Source organism: Acanthopagrus latus, chromosome 18 (genome assembly GCF_904848185.1).
Source record: "Acanthopagrus latus isolate v.2019 chromosome 18, fAcaLat1.1, whole genome shotgun sequence".
NCBI classification, from domain to species: Eukaryota; Metazoa; Chordata; class Actinopteri; order Spariformes; family Sparidae; genus Acanthopagrus; species Acanthopagrus latus.
In genome coordinates, this window is record NC_051056.1 from 16,494,187 (window position 1) to 16,520,047 (window position 25,861).

Consider the following 25,861-nt stretch of genomic DNA (forward strand, 5'->3'; position numbering starts at 1 on the left):
CATACGGCAAGCATCAGACGGAAATGTCACTGTTTCCCCAGAGCTCCTGCACACTTAGGATCAAAGACAATAACATTGGTTCTAATCTGCTGTAATTGGGAGATAAGAGATTGCATGGTACAGCGTGGAAGTGTGGCGTACGCACATGGGTGCAGATATTTGTGAGTGTGTGTGTGCGCGAGTCGTTCTCGCTGATGGAGGCTTGTCAGAGCAGACTGACAGCAGGCGAGGGGACTGGGGAGAAAACCTCAGCATCGCTTCTGGTTTCTGTAGTTCCTCCTGCCAGTGAACAGCCAACAGAAAAAGGCAGAGAAATGCTTTTTCTTTTCTTTTTTTTTCATCTCCCATCAGAAGTAGAGCCTGTTTAATGCATGAAAAGTTGACTTCTTGTCTGAAAAACGAGGTGCAGTGCCTTAGCAGGCTGCAAATGCTGTCATAAAATTCAGATGTGCTGAGGCGACTACTGTACGTCACCACAAACATGAAAAAATGCTGCTGTGCCACTCCGACGTACCACCTACTGCTACCCCACCACTGTTACCAACTACAATTAAATCTAATGGTAGCCATAGTGAAAGTCTAATCATAAATGGTGCATTTTAAAGATAGTGATTAGTGATTAGGCTGAACCTCTCCAGGGAAGTTTAATCTCCACTCAAAGTGGTTAATGTACTTGCTAAATGAACTGCTCCCTCCATAATGGCACCAAGAGCAGTGTGAAGTCGAGATTACTAAACAGTGCGGGCCACATTCTAAATCACTCACTAAAAACTACAAAACCCCGGAGACGCCGTGGCTTACCACAGGACCAGGTTGTGTGAGAGACGGGGAGCTAATGCACTCAAGGGCGTCGAGGGAGCCACAGAGTATGGCAGCACAAGTGCCGGAGTCAACAAGCTCAGATGTCCTTTTCCTGGCTAAGAGAGCGGGAGAATAGCAGAACAAGAGCTAGCCAGAGGGAGAGGCAGAGAGAAGGAGGTTTTCTGTGCACCAGCAGCCTTCCTGCCTCCAACACAGGATGTACAAGGTCATTTCAACAGTCACACTGCAGCAAAACAACACTGGGTCACCCGATGATCTGAATATATAAAGAGAACCCTATCATTACAACTGCTTTGATAGCAGGTAAACAAAAAAAAACAGAGCTGCATCAGCTCCTGTATGCTACATTTTCCATTTATTTCTACGTTAGACCGTGGTTTAATATCAGCCAGCTATTTCCCTGAGCATGCCTGCTATCATGCAATAGCTGTCAGAAACAGAGAAAGCTAGCAGCAGGGGCAGAATTGACCCACAAAAAGACAGATGCAAGTGAGGAGCTTTTTCAGTAATTCCCACCCCACAGCTAGAGCCTGTGTACGACTCTCATCTCATCTACTGCTCCCTGAATGGGAGAGTGCTAATTTCATCCTGAGCCCCCTGCTGACTTCCATTGTTTATGTCCCGCAGCCATCCATAGATCGTGCCGGCGGCGGAACCCCTGAACGAGGAGGTCAGCCATTACAGCCGGCAAAAGTGGACTCGAGTGGGAAGTGGCACTTGTGGCTGTGGGTGGTGTCAGACAAGGAGGAACAGCTTGGAGTGAGAGAGAGAGGTGCTGAGAAAGAGAGTGAGAGAGAGAGAGAGAGAGAGAGAGGGATCAAGAGAGAGAGCGAGAGAGAGAGAGGGGGAGAGAGAGGGAGTGAGAGAGAGACAAAGAGAGAGAGAGAGAGAGCGAGCATGGGGGTTGCTGGGAAAAGATTGGGACAGGCTCTCCTTTTAATTTACTAATTAACCATGCAAATGAAATCTTAACAGGCTACTCAGAGGCAGTCCTCGGGGGAGGGAGGAAGGCATTAGTGCTTGATTATACTCTGTCCATGTGGAGAGCAAAAAAGAGAAGCGAAATATGCTGTTGTACAAAGTAATGGGAAACTTCTCGGCCCACAGCAGTGAAGCAGAACCGCTCATGGCATGAGCGGAATGAATTTCTGTAAGCATGCACACAAAAACACACTCAGTGACTGTATTAACCTGGACATATGCACCGGTTCTAAAGTCCGGGTGGAGAAAATCAACAAATCATACACACTTGAACTGCACATGGTGTAATCAAGCCTGCAATATTGTTCAATTTACCACGGCCACACCTAACTCCTGCTCGCACTGATTTCTACCGACCTTCCAATGTGACAGACAATGTTATTACTCATAATAGTCCACCTATCACTCAGCTGATGCAAAACTGCTCCATCCATGCAATCTCCAGCTGAGAAACTGCACTGCATCTGTCACAATTTACCTTAAAGACGTCCTGCGTGTCGTCCATGCAGTACACCCTGATGTTGTACTCCAGCGTGGAGCAGTATGCGTCCGAGAAGAGCACCAGCCTCAGGCGCTTGGCAGCGCCCATGTGCAGGGACTCTCCCACCAGGGCAAGGGTGCCCAGCTGCTCAGAGAAGAGCCGGCACGTCTCGGCCTCGAGCTGGCAGTAATAGGGCTCCGACACAAGCTCCTCCCCCATCAGCAGGACGTCCTGGAGGAGACAGGGGGAAAAAACAAGGTGTGAACGGAAGGTCAAGAACCCAATTTGTGTAGGAGGGAAGGGTAATGTGTTTGCCTGGGTGCCTGGTGTCTGTATGTGTAGGTGTGTGTTTGTAAAAGGGTTGTTTGGCACAGAAGCAAACTGTCTCTCCTGCAGCGTGACAAACTATCATTTAAAGGGTAACTCCACCAATTTTCCACATTAAAGTGTGTTTACAGGTCTTGGGGAGCATTACTGCATATGTGAAAAAGTAGAATAGAGCCGCTGGTGGCTCCAGACGAAGCTGCATGTAATCTCAATTCCCTCCAGTGATGTAACTCAGTGGCTAAGTTGCATTGTGGGTAATGCAGGCACCAGGTTTTGAAAAGCAGAGAGTCCACTGGTCTCACGGACACAAAAATCATCAAAATCGATACAGCAGAAACAAATATATTGCCTTTTCATTTCATGCATTATTCTTCATTTTCACAACCGGGCACCTACTTCACCTACAGTGCAACCTCGCCACTCTGTGACTGCACTGAAGGCAATTTATCAGATTATATGCCGCTTTCTCTGGAGCCATGAAAGTCTTTATCCTACTTTTTTTCACATATGCAGAAGTGGTCTCCCCATGACCTGTTAACACACTTTAATGTGTAAAATAGGTGGAGTTACCCTTTAATCTTAAGTTCTTTAAGGTAATGTTACATAATAATGAGATTTAAATCAGGGGCAAAAAAGGGAATACTTTCTTCTTCCTTTGAATTCCCGTTTACTACAGCACACTTGCTCCATAGTGACATGAATACACACATTCCCTCATACAAAGACACACTTTCTATAGGACACCATCAATTTACTTAATAATGCATGAACGAGGTGCTCAATTGACATGAAAGGAGACTCGAATAGATTCCTGGCAAGAATAGATGGTTCTGGAGGAAGAAAAGGCTGTGGAGGTGCAGTAAATATCGGATTATTGGGATTTCCGGAATTTCCTTCAGCCTCTGAGATTTGTTAAGAAAGGTGAAAACAGCTTGCCAATTTATCTGCAAAACAACACGGCTGCCTGATGGTGAGGGGTGTTAAAAACACTAACAGGCAGTGCAAGAATTAATTGGTGCTTTCATTTGCACAGGAGAAAAAAAACCCACAAAAGATTTAAACATTGGATTTTTTGCTCAATTTGTTGCAGAAATGAAGTGCTGCATCACAACTGCACATCTAATAAAGACGACGCACTTCCGCAAATATCCCATCCCATCATGGTGCAGCGTAGTTTTATGGGATAATTCCACTGCTCTTGGGGCTAATTTGATGGGGACAAATTGGACCCAAGGTGACAACATTTTCTCTAAAATCCCATCATGCCAGTTGACTGACTCTTCTCATTAGCCAATCACACTGAAGAGAGCATACTGCCTGCCAAATGCCCAGCGAGCCCCTCTAGGATCGATTCAACCAGACACCATCTACATCAATAGAATTAGTATTGACACAATTCATTTGCTATGCGACCACAATGGAGTCTCACTTTTTCATCATCTTAATATTTCTTCGGAGTGGAGCAGAGAGTGAGGTGGCTCAATTACACCACTGAGCGCTCACTCTACAGGCAATTCATTTCTCTTACTCCCGCTGCATGTCCACTTTTGCCATCTCTTTAAGGCTTTCTCTTATTTCCTGAGCCGTTTTTCCAATCTCCCACTCTTTCTAATCACTCCTCTACATCTACATTATGTGCTTGTCCACTTTGCCTTTCCCCTCTCTGTCTCCTTTCTTTTATTTTCCCCTCTCTCTCTCTCTCTCTCTCTCTCTCTCTCTCTCTCTCTCTCTGGATGTTTCCACTCTCGTCCACCTGGCTCTTTTTTTCCTTTGGTGGCCACGCAGTCAGCCTGTTGGGCTATATTTGGTCCGGCCGATGATTAAAAGTGCTGGTCTAACCTCTGCCTCAGACAGGCCAATCCATCCCACAGACACCCCACCGCCGCCACACACGGGGAGGCTGAATAATTTATGCACAATATCGAACATGAAAGAAGACCTACTAACACTCCGAAGCCCACCAGCACCCTTTCCAATCTCTCTGGATTGTTGAGATGGGTATACTGCCTAGAACCGCATTTGTTTGCAGGAGAGAGTGTGTGTGTGTGTGTGTGCGTGTGTGTGTGTGTGTGTGCGTGTGTGCGTGCGTGCGTGTGTGTATGTGTGTAGACAGCAGACGTTCTTCCCAACTCTATCCTATTGGAGTCTGGCAGTTCTGGTTACTTTCAAATTTCATGGATAGAAAAACGGGGAGGGAGCTCTGTAATTGGAAGCAGTGGTCAAAAATGGTCAAGGAGCACTCAGAAGAGTACTTTGAGGATCAGTAATTTGCTTAGAGAATTTCTGTTTTGAGACGCATGTTGCCTAGCAACTCTCGAGTTGGAGAGAGCCGGCGCTTCCAGGCTTTTGTTCCAGCCCAATGAGAAAACACCTGATGGTCAATATAATTTAAACCCTATGGAGTGGATGAGTGCTGGGCCAGAACTACCTCCGCTATACAGCACTGAGTGCTTTCCAGAGCGAGCTTCAAGTCTCCGCTGAATAACTTTGTACTTTTTGGGGGGAAAGCTCTCAGTGAGCTCAGTAGCAAATTCAGTCAGTGGCGACTTTGTCTTCTATGGAGGATTTGTACTGTTGTAGTGTGTTAAGGTGGTATCTCACCTCCCAAGCGCCCTCATAGTTCTGCTTTTTGAGGCGGATGGCCCAGTTGTCGAGGCATGCATCAGAGCAGTGGTCCATGCTGAGGATAACTGGCCGGCTCAGGACCACCCCTGGAGGGCCACAACTCACCACAGGGCTGAGCAGGGTCTGGCAGCCAGCCAGGGGTAACCTACACCAGGGAGAGAGGGGAATGAGTCGAGATGAAGTGCTTTTACTCTCCGAGTTATTAGTGAGAATTTACTGATCTCTTGTAGGGTATGATACCGCCAACTTGTCAAATTATGTAGGAGCTGTAACAGAGAATAGTGAAAGCCTGTTGGACTCACTGACTAGCTGGAGCAAGTTGTGATGACTGAGTAACACATTCACAGCAGGCTACAATCACGGTGTCTTCTGAGACTGAATGCAGTGAGCCAAATAAACAGTGTTTTTCGAACAATTCATTTAACTTAAATAGTGCACATCCCGGTAAAAGGCAACCTTATTTATTTACATCCCTCCTCCACAGTACTGGCACAGACTCTTAAGCCTTTCCTAATGGAACACTGGAGCATCAAAACAAACAACCTAGTGGCATCAAGGGAGGACTGCCAGTTAGGCAGTGTTAAAGAGACCCACCTTAAATCTTCCTTCCTCTGAACAGTGAGATAAATCTCATAGATCTTTCCTCTGGGGATGGCCTCGGGAGGAATGAGCAGACTGATTCCTAATGCAAATAACAACAAAGGGAGAGAGAATGGGAGAGGAGGGTGAGGAAGAGGGGGACAGGCTCATTTGTTCTGACTGAACAACGCTTTTGTCATCTCACAAAAGGGAGCCGGCCCACTCTACAAAACTGTATGGCTGCAAAAACAAAAAGCAAATCTATTCTGAAGGTCAGAGGCAGCCTCCGCCAGGTACAGTAGATGCAAATCTCTGCACCGCCAGGCGAGGCGGCACGCGTCCCCATGGTCAACAATTAGCCGAGACAAAGACGCACGCCGCGTCACAGTTTAAATGTCCTCCGTCTGCCACAAAGTAGATAATTGAGACTATGGAACAGACTACTCCTGGAAAAAATTGCTCTTCCCCAGGAGAGTGGGGGAATGTACCTTGGAGAATAGAGAGAGCTATTGAGGTAGTTGGAGTGTTGTGGCATTTGTGTTGCGATTCTTGTGCCAAAAATCATCCACTTAGAATCCTATTTAAAATGTGGTACAAACAGTGACTGTGTGACAGCCTCTGGATTGTTCTCCATGAAAACATCTGTCTGAATATGGTGAAGGTCCCTGAATGTGCGCAGCCTTGTCTGAATCTATAAACCGTCTTCTGTCTTCTTTTTCTGTGCCCGCTTGGAAACTACGCTAAATGACACTATATCTCCAGTGAGTGGATGCATGCAAGTGCTGAGGTTTTTTTTTTTGTATGTGTGTGTGTCCCAATGAGAAAATGGTGCCAATGCGTGGTATAGTCGACATGGCTTTGAGTTAATCCATGCATAAAATATCGGTAAGAGAGTGGAGGAGAGAAAGATGGGAGGAAAATCTGAAAAAAAAGACCTTTTGTCCTGACGTACTGGCACTGTGATCAGCTAATCTGGACAGCCTACAGCGAGCCAAGTGAAAACACTGTCTTCCAGTATAATTATATAAGCTCTGTTCTCAGCTAATGTGAAGAGGGTGAAGCAAAATAGGAGACTAATGATGTTGGGCTTTTTATATCTTTTATCAGACTAATCTTTAATGGACTATCTCTATTCCTCTGTCCACGCTCACAGCGCAGAGCTGACGCTTGTGGACATTGGCTGCAAATTCGACCAGCTCTGTCACAAGCGAGGCGGCCTAATTGGAATAATTTGTTCTGTTTTTTTTTGTTGTTGTTCCAGGAATCTTGATTTTATTGTTAATCGTCTCCCATCCTTGCACTTAACATTCCTGTAGATATAGGTTATTGACAAGACACTTTAAAGCCAAAACACCTTATTTTGTAAGATTCAATGTTTGGATAAACAAGTGAGACCTTTCCACATAATCCACTTCAAAAACACCCAGCTAAAAATAAATCCTTCTAACTGTAAACTCATTTGTCTCACACAGAGAAATACAGCCTGTGCACTAAGCTGTTTTGTATGAAGCACTGCATCACTTTTGTTATCCCGGTACAAGACTATTAGTAAACCCACATGCACAAGATTTAAAGGCTGAGTGGTCTGGGTCGGTTTCAACGAGACAGGGAGACGTTTATGGGATTCATCTGTTACTGATAAATCCTCCTTGTTAACGTTCAGTCGTAAGAATCACCTCATTATCGCCTCATTAAAGCAGGTGTAATAAAATTTTCTGTAAATGTTATTTTTTATCTAATGCAATGACAATATATGAAATGTGCATTTACGAATAAAAACTGATTGTTCCCACCGTATTTCTACATTTTGTGGCAGATGTTATGTTGTCAAGATGGAACTTTTCTTGTTTGATGTCTTGCAGTAAACAGAACATCCTACAGAGGATTACTGAAATCTCCCTGTCACTTCAAAAACAATACCTGCTTTTACTGCACAACTCAGGTTCTTTCCTTCTCATCTTAAGAGAAGGGAAGGGCTGTAAACACAGAGACTTGTCAATAGGCAGGTAACTCATCATTTGGACAGTTTTGGGGACTTTGATCCAGCTTCATCAGTGCTGCATGGGCTGAAAACAATTAATGCTGCAATTTACTTCATCTTATGTGTTTTATATCCTCTCAAAATGTCACAAAGAGCTTGCAAAAGAAAAATAATTTATTAATTTAAAGTGGCAAACAGACTTCGTATTTCATGAAAGATTGGACGGGTAAAAGAGGAGCAGAAGGATCTCGTCTTGGATGATGTGTGATTCTGGCAGAATTTCAGGAACCACACTATTAAGTGAAATAGCACTGCAGCAGTCTCCTGAACAACTGATGTAGATGGAGACTTGGAACAACCAAAATCACAAACTAACTCCATACAGCTTGTCCGTTGTAGTCCAAGTCTCTGGGGTCCCCTAAGATCCTAAATTGATGCACAGTCGATCACATGCACCCACTTCGGATGGGGGCACGCTAATGCTTTAAGATTAGCAGCTCCACTGAAGAATTCTGCCTCTAAGAGGGTTTAAATGAAGTATTTTCAAATCAGTTTGGGATCTCGGGGCTGCTGGAGTCTTGGATTACAGTGGACGAGCTGCAGGGGGCCATTTCATGTATTCCCTTGTGTTTCCTTTTTTTTTTCTTCTATTTTTATGCCTTACAACAAGTCCCCATCTACTTTAGTTGTTAAGGGTAATGCTGCAACTCTGTTCTGCTGTGAAGCTCCAAAAATGTACCGAGAAACTTCACCTGATTTTCCATCGGCACGGAGTTGAGTAGATATTGATATTGAAACATATGTTGTTACCCTTTCACGCACATGCAAGCAATCACAACTTTCACCATTTTAGCGATCAAGCAGAAACAATTTCACCAACATTACAATAAAATGATAGTGTTTGTTATCATTTGTCCAATTATCATATACAACATTCAATACTTGCAATCCATTATTTATCGTGAGCCCTTTGTGAAGCATGTTACACACGAAGTGCAGTATTGTGCTGCATGATGGTCATTTGATTTTTGAACATGGGTTCAAAGCAAGTGTAAACCCACTCTGACATCACCCACTGATTTGTGGTCTGCTGTTTTAAAGCCATCTTGGTTTGTTGGAACCAGATATTACTATATTTGGATAAGATCTTAATTGGATGCAACTGAAAACCTGAGAAAGAATACACGCTTTATTACACCTATATGAGCATAAACAAAGAACCCACCTGTGTTTGGGATCGTCAGCCTCCCTCCCAGGAAGTTGAAGGTCCCATAGGAGGTGTTAGCTACGTCCCGCGGCAGCGTTTTAAAGTAGCTCTGAGTAGACAGCCTGCTCACAAACTCAGCGGGATCCGAGTTAAGCTTGCCGTTGTGCAGTGTGTGTGAGCCGTTGGGAAGCGGGTCCAGCAGAGGCCCGTTGGTCATTGAAAACTTCCCAGTGGCGTCATGGCGAGAGCGTAGGGTGCCTTGGTAACTGGTGGTGGTGGTAGTTAGATCAGGCTGGATGGTGAGCAAATGGGAATTCTCTGTTTGAACAATAATAATAAAAAAAAAAGAAAACAGACAAAAGCAAATGTGTGAATCATCATGAGTGGCAGGCAGGGTGGTTCATACATCACAGAGACAGACCTCACACTCTCTGAAGCTGTCACCACACAGAAAAACTGAAACAAACAGGAAAAGACACATGGTGCAGGAAACACAAGACTCGCACGCACACACTCTTGACAATACACAAACACAAATTCCACCCAAAGCCAGTCTATTTCCCTCCCCTCTCTCTCTCTGTCGATCTCTGTCTGTCTGTCTCTTTAGCAACCACACAATCAATTCCAAACAGAACTCAGATGCAGCTTAGCACCCAGAATGTAAAAAGGATTTTTTTTTCCTCCACGGTGAATCACAGGCACTGCAACCCAGTTCCCCGTCTCCATCCAACTCAGACAGTTGTATTTCTATTACTCGCTGGTAAACCTCAGAGGCTCCACACAGGCAGTAAACAGAGTGGGTACATTTCCTGACAATGAGGTGGTGGCGAAACATAATGTGTCAGGCAGGCAAATAAACAGCTCGTGCACCGCACACACACACAAACACACGACATAATACATCTTGCTTAGACTACAAACCACTGTAAACACACTCACACCACCTCCACAACCGCAAACAAACACAGGATCAGTGGTACATGTAGATGAGTGCTGCACTGTCACAGTGGGCAGACGAAGGACCGACGGACGCACAGAGGAGGGTAGAACAAAGAACAGTGTCCTACTGCTGTGGGGGGGAGGCCTGCGCGGCCGCGGTGCCCACACACCTGGCTTGCTGGGCTTGATGCCCATGGGCTGAAAGCCAGTGGTGAGGATGGAGGAGTCCGCAACGTCTGCGTCCAGGCCCTCCTTCTTTCGCCGGTAGACCAGGACGACCACGATGAGCAGCAGAGTCAGACACAGGGCCACCGCCACCATGCCAACGTAGAGCGCCACGTCCTCGGCCCCGCTCACAGCTGCAATGGGAGGAAACAGAATAAAGATTAATCGTGACTGAAAACTTCGGGTGGTGAATGACACTACTGATGTGCTGCTGAGAAAATCTTTTATTAAGTTCCATGTAAGGTCTCACTTGAGGATCAGTGTAATAGCATGACATCAGTTACACATTCTTTGCCTGGCATCAAATACTGCTTGACTTTCTCCCTGACTGATCCACAGACTACATTAGCAAATGTTAGACAGGCTTCTTAATTTTTCGGTATTCTTATAAGGCTGAAGCTTCAATGTCAACCTGCAGACAATCAAGGAGAAAGAAACAGTTTCTGCAGCAGGTTTACCTTGCTTCAATTCAGCACAGGATAAATATATCTTGTGCTAGCATGTTCTTTCCCTCCCTTGTCTTTTTCTCTCTGTCTCCAAGCACACAACACCTTTCCCTCCCCTGTCTTTTTCTCTCTGTCTCTAAGCACACAACACCCCCAAGAGAGTGAGTGGAAAAATGAAGGATTTGCTTATGAAATTCTAGCACCTCTTATTGAATGGTCTCTCTCTCTCTCTTTCAAGCATGAAAGCATCTTTCTCCCAAAAGTACAGTATGAAGATGACAGCTAAGCCCAGACAAACATCAGTGTGTGTGGATTTGTGTGCATGCATTGTGTGTGTGTGTGTGTGTTTTGCAGGAGAATGGGATTTGCTATGGCTGTCTCCCTGGGCTAGGGGAATTTGGTGCTGGAGGTGGAGGATGCTCCTGGGGCCTTTGTGGAGGGCCATTGTCCCGGGGAGCCACGGGGGCGTAGCGCTGTCAACCGAACACAGTCGAGGAGGGGACGCGTTGAGCAGCGCAGCTTTGAGGGATGGAGAACAGCGGCAAAGGTTAAAGTGCTGCAGGCGGGCGAGCGTTGAGTTGACAACAAAAGGAGGAGGACAGAAGCAGGGAGAGAGGAGCAAACATACAAGAATGAAGGTTTTGAATTTTAGAGGAACGAAAGAGGAGGAATTGCGAAAAAACAGCATGTGCCTGTGACTGACAGAATGCGTGATTTGCATTTTGGGCAATGAGCAGCAATAACATGGCCAGAAGGTTTCAACCTGATTTACATTAGATAGGATATATTTTGATGAATATCTCCTGACTGTCTCAGTGTTTTTCCACCACTGTGACATCCTGCCACTCGACAGGAACTGTGCTCAATGTTGGAAACACACAGATTTGACAAGTTTTAATTGGTGTTAGTAAATCTGTGACATGAGAATTCTACAATTGAATTAGGAGGAGTGCAAACAGTCAAGTTTGGTTAAAAAAAAAAAAAAAAAAAAGGGAAAATGGACAAAGAAGAACTATCTCTGTCTGTGTCTCACTCTCATCTCTATTCATCTCTTTTCATCCATTTGTCCTTGCCTTCTCCTTTTACCTCGCAAAATCCATGTCTTTGGACAAAGCCGCCTGACATACCCAAGTCTTTAAGAGAAATGCCAGAATCTATTTCATGGGTGATTATCTCAGTACAATCTGATACCTTAAGTAGCAGGATTATATGCAGCCAAGCTCTATGGCGAGCCGCTGTAATGCCAGAGATCTCTTGACATGTAATCAATTGTGAATGACTGGCTGGAGATAAACATGAGATGGTGCGTTTTGTTCTTGCAGATCTGCACAGAACGCACACAGAGCGTGAAGAGTCTTATATGATACATACCGCCATCTTGCACCTCTCAGCCTGTCCATTTACCTGCCAATGCTTCTCTCCTCTGACTCCATCTCTCCCCTCAGGGAAGCATAGAGGTGCTTAACTGTAAGCAGCCTGGCTAAACCTTCCACCTTCCACAAGCTCCAAAAAAGGGAGGAGAGAGACTGTGGCTGAACTCTCATTAAAGTTCCCAAATCCAATTGTCTTGGTGAGTCAAAGGCCAGACTCAGACGGCGATATTTTGGACTTCCAACACTGCGGTCTACAGAGAGATGTGCAGTCTGACTAAAGACAAAACAACACCCGTCAGCAAGGAGACAGGCCCACTGGGTTCTGCTGATTGGATAAACATAGCGTCAGATTGGCCGGTTGCTGTTTACTTTCTGAGGGCAAACCAAAGGCATCGGGGCCGGCCTCAGATGCAAAGATCCAGTATCTCTGCACACGCCATTCTTGCACCCAGACAATAAAGTCAGTCAATCAGACGACTTTCTCTCTTCCTCCCTCTATTCTGTCTGTAATCTCTGGTGGCTTATCGGAGCATCGGCGAGTGAAGTTTTATCTGACCCACCAGGTGTCACAGAGAAACGATCCCGACGCTCGCTACAACCCTGACCAGCAACTGCTCCCAGCTCCTCTTGGCCCCTGCTCATTGATTTTCATGATGCCAGCCAATAATTGAAAGGACATCCATCACACTTTAATTGACATAGCTAATCAGGTTTTATAATTGGATGGGTTTTAGTTTAGTCCCCCCTCTAGCACGCCCTCTCTCTACACACTCTCTCTTTTCACCTTTCCTTTCCTCTGCATGGCCTGTCACTCCATCGTTCATTTCCACTTGACGTAATTGCTGGCGAAGAACTTTTGATTCTCTTTGTGTGTGACCTCTCTTCGTGATTGACACCCGCCTGTGGATAATCTGTGGATGTGATGAGCTGTTTTCAGCGTTGACCCCGGGCCAATCTCTGTTTGTTCCCCTCTCCTGAAGCTTTCAGCTCAGCTCCTCAGACTCGCTCCAGGGCTGGCTGGTTAGGGATCAAGTTTCTGACTCGAGATGGGCCGGTATGGACTTATAATTCATCTACCTCTGAGGCGATGTGCCGGGATCCTGTTGAAGTTTAGACTCTTGCCGCATTGGCAGTCAGCACAATGTCTGCAGCTGATAGTCCTCAACTCTCTCTACCTGTTCCTTTCTCTCTCCTGCATTGATAAATAAAAGCTTTGCAGCCTCTTGCGCCTCCTCCCCGGGGCATTTATCAAGAGACCGAAGAATATATTTCATCCCATGGCCAATCCCAGTCACCCGCCTGAAGATGAATAACACGGGAGTTCTTAAGGTCAGGGAAATATGGCTACTAAAACTCTCAAAGTGAACGTGACCATTACTATCTCCACAATACAGTCGTCCCATCCCTCAGCAGGCCCACGTGAAATATGAGCCAAAATAAATGTTCAGCCATTTTTCATGCAGCCTGTGAGCCCATGACGAATAAAGTCGGCCACCGAATTAGCCCCCTGATTCTAAAAAAACTGATTAAAGACAGATTAATAGTTTGATGGTCTTTGCACAATCAACCCCCAAAACGGGATGCTGCAGCAAATTTACTTCATTACCTTCATTACACACATTGAGCCAAATAATTGTTTTTATGTTTTCCTAATTTCCCGTGCCTGAGAATATGAGCAGCATTATATTTCCCCCCACTATCATTTTCATGCCCTCTAACACCTGCCTGCCATTTTGGCTCTGGCACACTGCCAGCACATTTATTATTTCCCTGCACAAATTTTTTGCGTAGCTCCATCTTGGGCTTTGCTTGTTTGCCTTATGAAAATCATCCTGCCTGGGTCAGATCTGTTTATTTTGGAGCTGCAACACAAAGCATTGATTGTCATATATGCAATACCCAAAACAATAACCTCAGCTAACGTGTGCCATAAAGTATCTGGCTTAATGAGGGAGATTAGACGTGCTGGTGAGGACATCTTATGCGGCGTAGTTACTACGGCTCAGTCTGCAGTGGCATTGTTCGATTACACTGGAAGAGAGAAGGGTATCTTTTGTTTCAGGGGGAAGTTTTCCATCTCAGCTAATAGCCTGCAGACATGGTTGAAGTATTGGAGTTGCTGACAAGCCAAAACCATCTTGCTATTTTGCTTATTATAATACTTCACACAGCCGTTGTCTATGGAAACACATCTGCTGGGAACAGATTGGGACAGGCATTCTTCAGAGGCCAGCGCTCCGCTCTGCACTGTCAGTGTAAATACTGAGCGACGCTGCGTGTGTCTGTGTGTGTATGTGTGAGGAACAATGACTGGCATCTTTGTGTATATATCTTGCCTCTCTCGGGAGGAGCTGCTGACCTTTGATGATGGGCCGACTGAGCTCCCTGGTTCACTGCATCAGCCAAACTCAGCTAGCGGTTGACACACGCACATGCACGCACATGCTGACAGATACTCAGTCACACACAGTGCTAACACCCATGCACGATGCAACATTCACACACAGAATCCCTATCCACCGCCAACCCCCCCACCCCAGCTCTCTATGCATCAGTCCATCCGATCACGTCAGTAGGAGCAAGATACATAATTCAGTTTATTAATTCACTGCCTCGTGTCAACATAATCTTTATTTAAACTCAGTTTTTACCGCACAGAGCAGCCAAAGAGTGCATTGTATGTTCCCCTCCTTGATACACCACCCTGAGACTCATCATTTCTGGGTGGGAGGCTGCAAAATCTTTCTGTCTTTGATATCTGTAGGGAGTGACAGAGCCCCCTCTTCATGTCCATCTGGTCAGCAGTGGACCCTGTGGTGCCACTTTCCACTCAGCTGCTGGCTCGGGCTGTTCGAGCTTCACAGTTTCTAATCCTGACAGTATGCACATGCCCTATTAATGACACATGGGGAGCGGCGGCACAGTGCTGGCATCTTCGCACACACAAACATTTTTTATAAAAAATACACACTGGTTTTTGTATATGCATAAATGCACAATATAAAACAAAAATGCACGTCGAGAACAATCACAGCAAACTTGCACAAGTGCCCAAGTTGACACATGGCAGTTTATCTGTCAGGCTGTGTTTTAATCAGAAGAGAGATGGTTTAATTCTCAGCTCTGTTGAGAGATCAGAGGGCATCGCAGGACCAACGCAGGTGAATAGACTGTATGTTATATCTCAGTGGCGAGCGATGCACCAGTGTTTATTAGAACCGATTGTCTTAAAAGGTCAAGCAGGTAAGGATGAGCCAGTAATGGCCCGCAGAGTCAGTAAATGTCTTATTGGATGGACATCTTTCCTTTATGAACCTTTTCTAAGAAATATTCAACATCTATCACAGGAAGCCGATTCCATAAGAGATATAAAATGTTTATTTGATCTGATAAAAAAAGAGGAGAAGGACACTCGCTCTCTCTTCCCTCTCCTCCATCTCAACAAGCCATAGTGTAGAGGCTAACAATTAATGTTGCTCCTGTATAGCTGTTCTGTGTGTAGTTTTAGATCTACTTGTTGTATTGAGAGTGTTGGGCTTCTTTATATTTATCATATCAGTTCTTTATCTACCACTCTCAAATGCTGTTTTGAGCGAATCCACTTATTGGTACATTAGAAAAAGTACATTTTCAACTCATCAGTTCAGTTCAGATGAACAAACATTACTGAACTGGAGCCTGGAATGCAGTTATGTTGAACTGAAATGTACACAAAAGTGGTTAAAATCATTGTGTACTTCTACTACTGCATCTTTTCTATTGCTACACTGAGTTGAACAGCTGACAGTCTGGTCTGTAGTATGTGGGTGGGAGTGCTCTCACTCTGTGGGCATTGCTCGCTGGTGCAGTTGAGGGACTGGAGGTCGAGCCCCTGGCAGTCTTTTCCCCCGGTGCCAGGTGAGGGCTGGGTGCACTCCCTGCTCCTCCACATTGAACAGTCTGCGCCGCACGCTGACCACTTGCTCCACTCGCTCCAGCCTCCATCCACTGCAGATACACACACACACACACGATAAAAAAAAAGATAACAACTTGGGTTAGCACAGACACACAAATAGCTGCAAAAAACTCACTTCAAACACTTATGTTTTAGTTCAGAGGAAAGGGTATTGATCGGGAAAACATGCCGAAACAGTTTCAATAAAACAAGCTACAACTCTCGACAGTGTGAAATGTTCAGATGCAACAGCAGTGTAAAAAGCAGTGGTGTATTTGCGTGTGAGATGAGAACAACTGGTAGAAGACTCTGTTGCCATCCTGTGCAAATCTACTCACTCTAAAATGGAAACCTGGTAGGGAAAGCATTATAAAGACATGCAAATCCACTCGCACACACACTCAAATCCAGCAGATGCACAGGGAAACCAAAGTGTGTGAAACTGCTGAGCAAAGCCATATTGTCTCTATTCTGCTTTCTTTGTTTATTTCCAACATGGAAATCAGATGCAACTAAGCTAAACCCCAGTGGTACGAGGGTGCTGTGGCCTGGTAGACCCAGGTGTCAACAACTAAATCTGTACAGGGAGACAGATTTCACCCCTGGGAAATTGGCCCCCTATTCTAGTGTCAAACGTGAATATCTCTTTGGTTAAAAATTCTCTTTAAAACTGAAGGTGTGGGATGAATGAGTGACAATATTAATCCTGTACCAGTAATATTTGTTTCATAGGACTTGTGTTAATTTCCTCTCTTGGTTTGTATTTGTGCTTTTCTAATACCAGTCTTCCTTTTAGCTACTTCACCCATTGATTTGAAAAAAATCTGCCCAAAAATTACAATTGTATGTTTTTATGTCGCTATTGTGTTGATGAAACATTTATGTGCTTTTATGTACCAACGTGGACTCCAAGCAACAATACAAATATGCTCTTGAAAAAAGATTTGCCTTAAACAATGAACATTTGTAAGAGGACAACAAATTTGGCTTGGTTTGATATCTCTGTCAAAACAAGCTGTTACTATAGCAACATGAGCATTAGCTGCAGTGTATTTGAATGCGAGGCTCGGTACAGGTGGTATTACTCGAACATTACTGTACATTACACCTGCAGCCTATTTCTGTCGACCGTAACTTCAAACACGCACCGCCATCAGTGCAGACGAAAATGAAACAAATGGAAATGGGCTGGTAATAGTTCTGAGAGGGCCCCCGCTGTAAGAAATATCAGCAGCTTTACCACACGCAGACAGGCAAAGCCATTTTGCAATGGTGGGGGTAATTTGGCACTGTGGCCGGGGATGGGGCAGTGGCTCGGAGTGATATTGACAGTGACACAGAGCCCGGCCTGGGGAAGGTTACCATAGGGCTAATGGGAAAAAGAGCAGTAATGAGCTCTCATGGGAGAAAAACGCCACCGTCTCGCTCTTTCTCTCTCCCAAATGTAAGGGTGAAGGGGACCAGACAAGAATCACCAGAGCCCCACACACACACACACACACACAAACACAGGAGAGCAGTAACCCTCTTCCTAACTGACCTAAGGGCAAGGAAACCTTAGTGCTCATTAATCCTAGCAATAAAGAGTGTAGGGGGCATGACCCCAGCAGAGCAGGGCCGACTGGCTGCTGGTCGCTGACTTTGGTTAATAAAACATGAGATGTTACTCAGGGTGGGATACCTATTATTGCATTACTCCAAGTAATGATGTTATTTGGTTTTGGAGGGAGTTCCCGATTGGAAAAGGAGCTTAAAGTCACTGTGGGCGTATTAGGCCAGAGGCACAGGTGTGTGAATTAGACCCTGCTCTCACACAAATCTGCATGTTTGTCCCTGCATGTCCTCAAATGATTGCTAGAGAATTTGAGACTGCTTTTGTGTGTGTGTGCGCGGTGGGATGCTGACACAGCTCGGGCCTCTTTGCAGTCAGATCCATTTGGCAGAGAGAGCAGAACCAATCAGATAATTGTCCTTGTTTGGCATTGAGTGGACCCATCCGTGGGCCAGTGGGCTGATTATCCAGGCTGGGAATGAGAATGATTGAATAGCGAATTACATCCTAATGAATATATTATGTCGCCCCTCAGTTTATCCACACCACTGTGAAATAAAGAGATGAGATCAACATCTGCCCTGATGAGGTGATGAAATTCTACTTCTCTTTTCCACCACAAAGCAAGACTAATGGCCATGCAAATAACATTTTCAAACACGCGGATTGGAGTGGAAAACAGGGCGCTGCTCACGAGACTGTGGATGATACACGAGTGCTGAGGCCTGAGGAAAAATCAAAGAAAGATGGCGATGCATAAACAGTTCTTGATGGCCTGTCTGACTCTGAACACATGTTGCAAATATTTCAGAAGCGAGAGAAGCACCAAAGAAATGTTTGGATGGCATAAGAGGAAGTGGAAAGATAGTAAGTGGTTACAATAAATGCAGTGAAGTATAGAAAAATGACGCTTTAATGATTTGCTTGGTTTTTTTTCACATTCAAGGCTGAAATCAGAACGAAACCTCATCCTTCTACCTTCTCTGAATCCACATAAGGAAATTATCATCCACAGCCTCAGTTTTTCTTATCAAATCCCCAGAAACAGATTGTTAGCGCCACTGCAAACGGAACCACAGCTGATTTTCAATCAAACAACACCACAGGTTTCAGGTCAGGCAGGTCTCTGAGGAGGGACAATAATACAATGGCCCAGTGGGAAGCCCTCATTTGGACATGTTGTCAAAGGGAGAAGTGAAAGGAGCCCGACCATTCTTAACAGGTTGGTAGGAGGGCCAGTTTGAGGCTCTGCTGTTCAAACTGACAATGGCTGCTGACGAGCATGGCCCAAGATCATGGGACACCCATGGTCACCTTGTCCTTGAGGGGAACACGAGGAGGCAGACAAATACCACTGAGACCAGCAGGACGCCCCTCTGCTCCCACTGTCCTGTCATCACACATGTGTGCACAGTAACCATCCCCCAAATCCAGCGTTCAAAGCTGAGAAAAAAACAAGGCGCAGAAAACCACAGAGTCGTGGCAGGGGGCTGATAGCTTAGCCTCAGAAGTGGGTGATGCAACAGAGATTAATATCCAAACCTTTTTCTCCATTTCTGACACATTTTCAGTTTAAAAAAAACAAAAAAAACAAAAAAACAAAAAAAACCACAAACAAATTTGTCAGTGGTTGTGGATATAGTAAGCAACCGATAACAGAAGTTCACTCCCTTATGTTAACTAGAACAAACCAAAACGAGACAGAATGACATATGAAGAGGACGAGCCAAAACAAATGGCACAGAATGATTAAAAACAGCACTGATGCAAGGCTGTCACCAGATGGCCACCGTCTTTTCTGACTAAACTAATGTGTTTTTCTGTCACATTTATTAGCCATAGCCTTTATTTATTCCTCGGATAAAATATGGATTCGCTCTGATAATATCCAGAGACACAAACGCTTCCTACCCAAGTGGAATTAGACAGTCGCCTGCAGTGCAGACAGCCGACATATGGGTGCTAACTTGCATGTGTAAAGCACGTACGTACGCAAACACGCTCACAAGAACATGTGCACAAACACACCAGCCGCGAGTCTGTTTACTTTTCATCGAGTAGAATTCTCATGACTCCCCTGGCATGCCTGAGGGATCAGTACAATATTTAAATAATTCACCCAAGTTAGAAATCTCTTCAGGATGTTTGCTGTTCTCTAACACATCGGGAACAGTCCCGTTCATGTTTGTGGGCCAGGTGTCACGTCCAAAACCGGGGAATAGCTATTTGCTGTTGGCTCAGCTTGAGCATCTTTGTCAGAAACGTTGGCTTGAGCTGACATTTTGCCATGACCGTTGGCTCAGACTACAAGTCGGTGCAGGGGCAGAGTCAATGAAAGGGTGAGGGATGGACTGCAGATTAATGTGGGATACTTCGACAGGATATGATGAGATGAAGACAAAGGGAAAAGGGAGAAGGCAGAGAGAGGAGAGAGAAACAGAGATAAGCTTTTGCATAGTTGGGCTACTGGCTGTCTCAAGTGTTGATCTGCTCTGCTCTGAGCCTCAGGCTTTAGCCTCCTCCTCCTCCTCCTCCTCCTCCACAGCTCCCTGTGTCTCTCCCAGCATGGAGCCCATCTGATCTGCCACACAGGCCTCCGCCAACTCTCATTAAACACTTTGGAGTCTTTGACAAAAATACAGATGAGCCTCCTCAGCTTCACACATTCCAGATGAGAGGTGGGAGCTCACGTTTAGACACAGGAGGAACTGTGAAAAGACAACCAAAAGAGTTTTAGACCTGAACAGGTTATTGTTGATGGTGGACTTCTGTATGAATAATGTGTACGAAAATAAGCTTCTGAGGCTCCGAAGGAACCATGCTACTTCTTAAATGTGGAACAACACATGGCCATCGGCATTTCAATAAAAAAAAAAAAAAAGACTTAGTCGGGCGATGCAGAGACAAATTACAGCCTTTGCATGTTGTTGACTCAAAATTTATATTGATTTGTTTCCAGTGAATATTCATTCAGTTGACAGCATCTCTTTCTCCCCAAAGGGATAATGCAGCAAATCTGTGAAGCCATCGATGTGTTTTAGACCAAACAAAAACAACTGCAAATAAAAAAAACAACCAAAAAAAAACAAAACAAATATTTTTCTGTTCATTTAAAAGATCTAATGCTGTGAGTTAAATGCACAAGAGAACTAATAATCAACACAAAATCTTAGTCTGGATAATTAATGAACTCTTGAAACAAGACCAGCATTAAAATCATGCAATTTTTAACGTGCAGCTCCAACACAAAAGGCACTGTAGAGAAGAAATGCCTCTCAAGGCTGACTTAAAAATACAGAAGACTACTTCTGAATCCAAATGTCAGCTGCGTCTAAATAAATAACACAATGTCTATCTGCAGCGTTACAGCTCCCTGTGTACTTCATTCCTCTCAAGTCTCTTTCTTTAGTAGTAAGCTGAAATCACCATGTACTGCGCATCTAGTGGATTAGACCTGCGAAGGCTATGAGTGCAGTGATAATTAAAGTTGTTATCCAGTATGTGACGTCGTTCTCTGCTAGGCTGGCTTCATCTGTTCCACCTTGCTGAACGTGACTCTCGTATGAGAGCGTCTATTAATTTATTCAGGCTGATGTTTCATACATGCGTTAATCATGTATTTGATGTATTAAGGTAAGGATTCAGGTGCACTTGGGAGTCATCTCTGCTAGGCTGTGTGTGTGTGTGTGTGTGTGTGTGTGTGTGTGTGTGTGCGCGCTGGGTGACGAATGATGGGAGCCGTCAGTTCATCTTGAGGGACTTCAGAGGTGTGTCTGTGAGTACACAACAGAGCCATGCTGCCACTTGTGATTGGAAACAACAGCCCATCATCCCCCGGCTCTAGCGTGGTGAACTTCGGCCTTGAGGGGGACCCTCTCCAGGGTCCGACAGCTGTGACTGTCTGTGCTGCCGGTGTTCTGTCTGAGACAGGTAAAGATTTAGAGAAGAAGGCAGAGACTCCTGTCTGTCGCCAAACAACAGGACTGATAGAGGTGTGAGCGGGGTCACGTCGCTGAAGCGTCTCTCATCAAGAGAAAAAAGAAAGTGTTCTTTCACTTCAAAAGTCTCTGCAAACTGTGTTCACACGGCACAATGCAATTTCAGTCACTGCACCCCGAGAGTTGAAATTACACACTTTCTCCTTGTGGGGCAGGGTAAAGAGAGACGAGGGCGGGGTTTGGTCTAACAATAGCAGCTTGGACTGACATTAATCTCTTTAAGCTCATGGAGGTCAGTATCCTGCTTTGCTATGGGGGAATGTCAAGCATCCCTGGACACCTCCTCTAATTCCATTATTCGTTGCTCCGGTGCTAACAATTCCAAATCCGTCCAGATAGCGTCCTGAAGGAGCATTTCAGTGTTCCCTTTGTCTTCCACTCCTGATGTATTCCGGCGGGCCATGTTACTTACACTCACGCTTGACATCTAGTGATGTCTTTACATGGGAGATGTGTAACGCAACACCCTGATTCACTGAGGAAGATAACCTCTGTTTTAGACAGGGAGAAGCTGCCACTGCCAGAGGTGTTGGATTTCCCTCTCTGCTATTTACCGAGCGTGGGATATTTCTCCCGCGGTCAGCACGGCTGCAGAGCCCCCTGCTATATGTCCTCGGACAGAATCTGCTGGCAGCCAAACGGCCAGCTCGCGTACACACTCGGGCTTTCTCTACCTCTTTCTCAGTTTCCCTCTTCTCTCTCCCTGGGCTTTGTTCCTGCCTCCGTTACACTGTATCTGATTCCACCTGTCTATATCCCTGCTTTCACCTTACACCTCCTTTTCCCCCATCCTGCTCTCTATCCTTCGCTATCTCTCCCTCTGTCAGGGGGCTAATGTGGGACTGCAAATGAAGCAGCTTGACTTCCATCTCAGGCTAAGAGGGATCGATATGTGTTCCTCGGTATCAGGCAGGACGCTCTCTCACGAGGGAGAACGGGGCAGGCAAATGAAACGCCCTCAACTCCTCACACGACACACAGGCTGCCATAATTCAGCTTTTTATTGCCCCTATTTACTACATAGCTTGAGCAGCAAACAATAACAAATGTACTAGCTGGTCTGACACAACGCCATGGCTAAGACCGTGTCTCTTAAAGCAGACAAGTCTCCGAAATAAAAGCAGGGTCCGTGTAGAGCACAGGAGATAAAGAGATATGTGAACAAAGAGTGATAATAATAAATCACCTTCAGGATGAGGCCTCACTGTGAAGACTAATAGCCTCTGACATTGCTGTGTAAGCGGTCTAATTGCAGGAAACAAAAGAAGCACTGACATCTAAGGAAGACCTGAGTGCCGGTACAAAAAAAGCAGCCAAAATAAAGATGAATTGATGACTTCTGGATGCAAAAAAATGCAAAAAGGAAGCCACAGGAAGCCAAGCGCCACAGGACAAACAGGGTTGCCTGGGAGTTACCTGGACAGGTGGCCACGCAGGCACTTTTCTGGACGTTCTGCCCCTCACAGGATGTGCCTCCATTCAGTGGCGTGGGGTTGGTGCAGCTCCGACTCCTCTTCTGCCAGCCACGCCCACATACGGCACTGCAGGACGACCAGGTGGTCCACGTGGACCAGCCACCGTTGACTGTCAGACCAGCGCCGGTGGGGATGGAGGGGGGAGGGAGGGGGAGGGAGGAAGGGAGGGATGGATGAAGGGACAGAGCAGCCAGGATTACCCGACATGCGCTAAGGAAAAAAGAGGTGTGTTGCGCTAGAATAATTGAAACTGCTGTTACACTCTTTGGTTCAGCACTGCAAGGTGAACTAATGGAAGAGCAAAAGCGGGCTGCTGCCTGTGTCCAAGTTGGAGTTGCAGCCAACTGCAGTGAAAACAAAATGGCTTCAACAGGGAGCAGAAAATAACATGACAGCTTGCCATCCTTGACCTTATCTCTGAGGAAGGTGGTGCGAAGTGACTAGTGGACATTTTAGATATGCCTCCAAATTTCCCCAAGGTAACACATGACAACAAAAAACTCATAATACAGTCAGAATATAATCGCTGTAAAGAAACACCATTTAAAGCTGAATGCTCATGGTCATAAATGCATACGAAAACAACGCCTACTCCTTGGAAATGCCAACATACTGCTGAAAAATAAATTTATACGGCTGTTCCAGTAATTCAGATTATACCCTTCACATGTCCATCACTGATTTCACACCATTACATGTCATTCTTCAAACTCTTAAGTGTTCCTTGAATTGTAGAGTACAGTCCTCTATAATTTCTTCTTCTTTTGTATTTCAAAATGAAAGTTCAGGCACTTTGGAAACTCTGAACATTGAATTCCTATTACCGCCCATGTTCTGAACCTCACCCGTGTATTGGCACATAATTGTTGCTATATCGCTTGATCATGGGAGGTGATTACATCAAATCACGCTGGTTTCATTCTAATCAACTCCTTCCTGTACATCCTGTGTTTGCCTCGGCTAACAAAGATACAGAGATTCCTGATTTATTGACTTGAAGAGTGCTGGCGTTCCTTCTCTGTACATACTCCCTTCCTAATTTCCCCCTAACTCTCTCCTGTGCTTGTCGTGGCTGAATCATTTCCTTGCCCTCTCTATGCGATTGATTGCTCGCTGCGGCGAGGTAAATTGCCAGGCAACTCGGCCCCTGATTACCTCTTAGCACAGAGTGCAGTCACACCAGCCAGGCCTTGTTAAAATGCATCTCTGGCCCCCTGTTGAACCTGCTTTGAAAAGTAGCACTTATTATGACTTGCTACAGCTAGCTAAATCAGCTAGCGTGGTGGACTGCGATGCTCTCAGGTAACTGAATTTTTCTTTTCTTCTACAGAGCGACACAAGTGAACAGCAGTTACAGGTCTTTTTTCAAAACAAGTGCACTTCTATAGTAAATTTAACCTTCGTTGATAGAGCAATGGTAATACATTTGTCAAGCACATAGAGCGATGGGAAGAAATAAATTGTCATGCAAGCGCCCCAGCAATTTGTTCACAATTTGCAGGGTCTGAGAGTGAAAACAATTGCCTGACAATACAAGAAAAGGCGAACAATAAGAGTGTGAATGCGTTTGCCTCCACAGTCATTTCAACAACAAGCTAATCAATTATAATCAGCAGTAAGAATAATTGTGCTTTTTCATTTTTATGCTGAAGGCTCTGAGGAGTGTATGATTGTGTGTTTTGAGTGCATGCTCCAAATGAACACATTTCATTTGAGACCGTTCACCATGAAAGTGCACATGCCTCAGTTATCAACAGCGTTTAAGTTTGAACATCCTTCAGGGTATGCACAGTCGAAGTCCCGCTGAATTACTAAACTAGCTGTAGGAGAAAAAGTGTGTTGAAGTGTTCTGTCAAAGATCTAAAATACTGTCAGTTTTTAGTGTTTAATCATTAATTTGATCATTGTATGTATAAATAAAAACAAAATTGAACACATTTTCTCACTCTTGTTTATCTGTGTAATCTATACTTGGACATGGTAAAGAGAATATTTATTCCTATACATTAAGGCTCTAAAGTCATCCACCGGTGGCCCTCGTGTTTCACACTATGCTCATATGTTCTCAAGTTCAGTTCATCCTACACCCTGGAATCCACTGAGACTCCTCTGAGAGCCTCTGTTAGCTGCGAGGGCAGAGCAACTACAATCTTAAATGGAAATTGATATTCAAGTAGCTACAAGCTGAAAATGAGAACGGCCTGAGCTATTACATTTTGATCAAATAATTGACGCTCTGATTTCACAAGGGATATGCATACATGTATTTCGAGTTAATTACCTTCATAAAATAACCAGATTTTTTAAATCTAGTCTAATAAAAACACTGTAAAAAACATTTTATTCATCGATTCTCCTTTGTATCCTCTCATAGCAGAAAAACTGATGAGGTACGCTACATTTTACAGCATATTTGTGGTACATGTTGTGTTTTCTTATGTTATATGATGCTAGATAGACAGTACACATCTGCTGGAAGCCTCAACGAAAACAGTCCGTGTCAGACATTGTGCCAGATTATGCATCTCTGATATAGATAAAGATGCCTTCATACAGTCCCACATGATTTCCATTTCATGTTTGCACGTATATGAATCCAGTAGCTGAGAGTGGAAGGCTGTAACGTATGCAGAACCTGAGCAGTGCCAGTACCCCAGAAACCCTCTGTGATAGAAAAATATGCTGTTTCTCTGCATTTTAATAAAGATCAGTCTGCATATCAAGCCAAGTCATTATTTACAGTTTGCTCTTAATTCAATTTCTCTTCTCATATTGGATCCACTACAAAGAAGGAGGATGGCAGCCCCCGAGATCGGATACTGCCAGCTCTTGGCCGAATGGCTGCCAGTAACATTTTAAGTTGTGCTAATTAATGTGCAAGACACACTACTATCTCTTTGTGCTGTTATTTAT

The 25,861-nt window shown here is 44.8% G+C and overlaps 1 protein-coding gene across 6 annotated transcripts in view; it reads right to left on the minus strand.

Annotated features, from left to right (window-relative positions):
- unc5a (unc-5 netrin receptor A) overlaps positions 1-25,861 on the minus strand; it is a 187,729-nt gene that overhangs the window by 15,917 nt on the left and 145,951 nt on the right. For 3 of the 6 annotated variants that reach the window (XR_005070979.1, XM_037076276.1, XM_037076277.1), the window contains 7 exons: positions 22,890-23,057; positions 15,809-15,973; positions 10,071-10,301; positions 9,022-9,321; positions 5,831-5,918; positions 5,213-5,381; positions 2,282-2,515 (listed from right to left, as the gene is read on the minus strand). Coding sequence is in view for 5 of the 6 variants with exons in the window: in XM_037076276.1 (XP_036932171.1) it covers positions 2,282-2,515; positions 5,213-5,381; positions 5,831-5,918; positions 9,022-9,321; positions 10,071-10,301; positions 15,809-15,973; positions 22,890-23,057 (1,355 nt within the window). In the remaining variant the exon portion in view is untranslated. The remainder of the gene's footprint in view (positions 1-2,281; positions 2,516-5,212; positions 5,382-5,830; positions 5,919-9,021; positions 9,322-10,070; positions 10,302-15,808; positions 15,974-22,889; positions 23,058-25,861) is intronic. The other 3 variants (XM_037076275.1, XM_037076278.1, XM_037076279.1) reach the window with 3 other exon arrangements.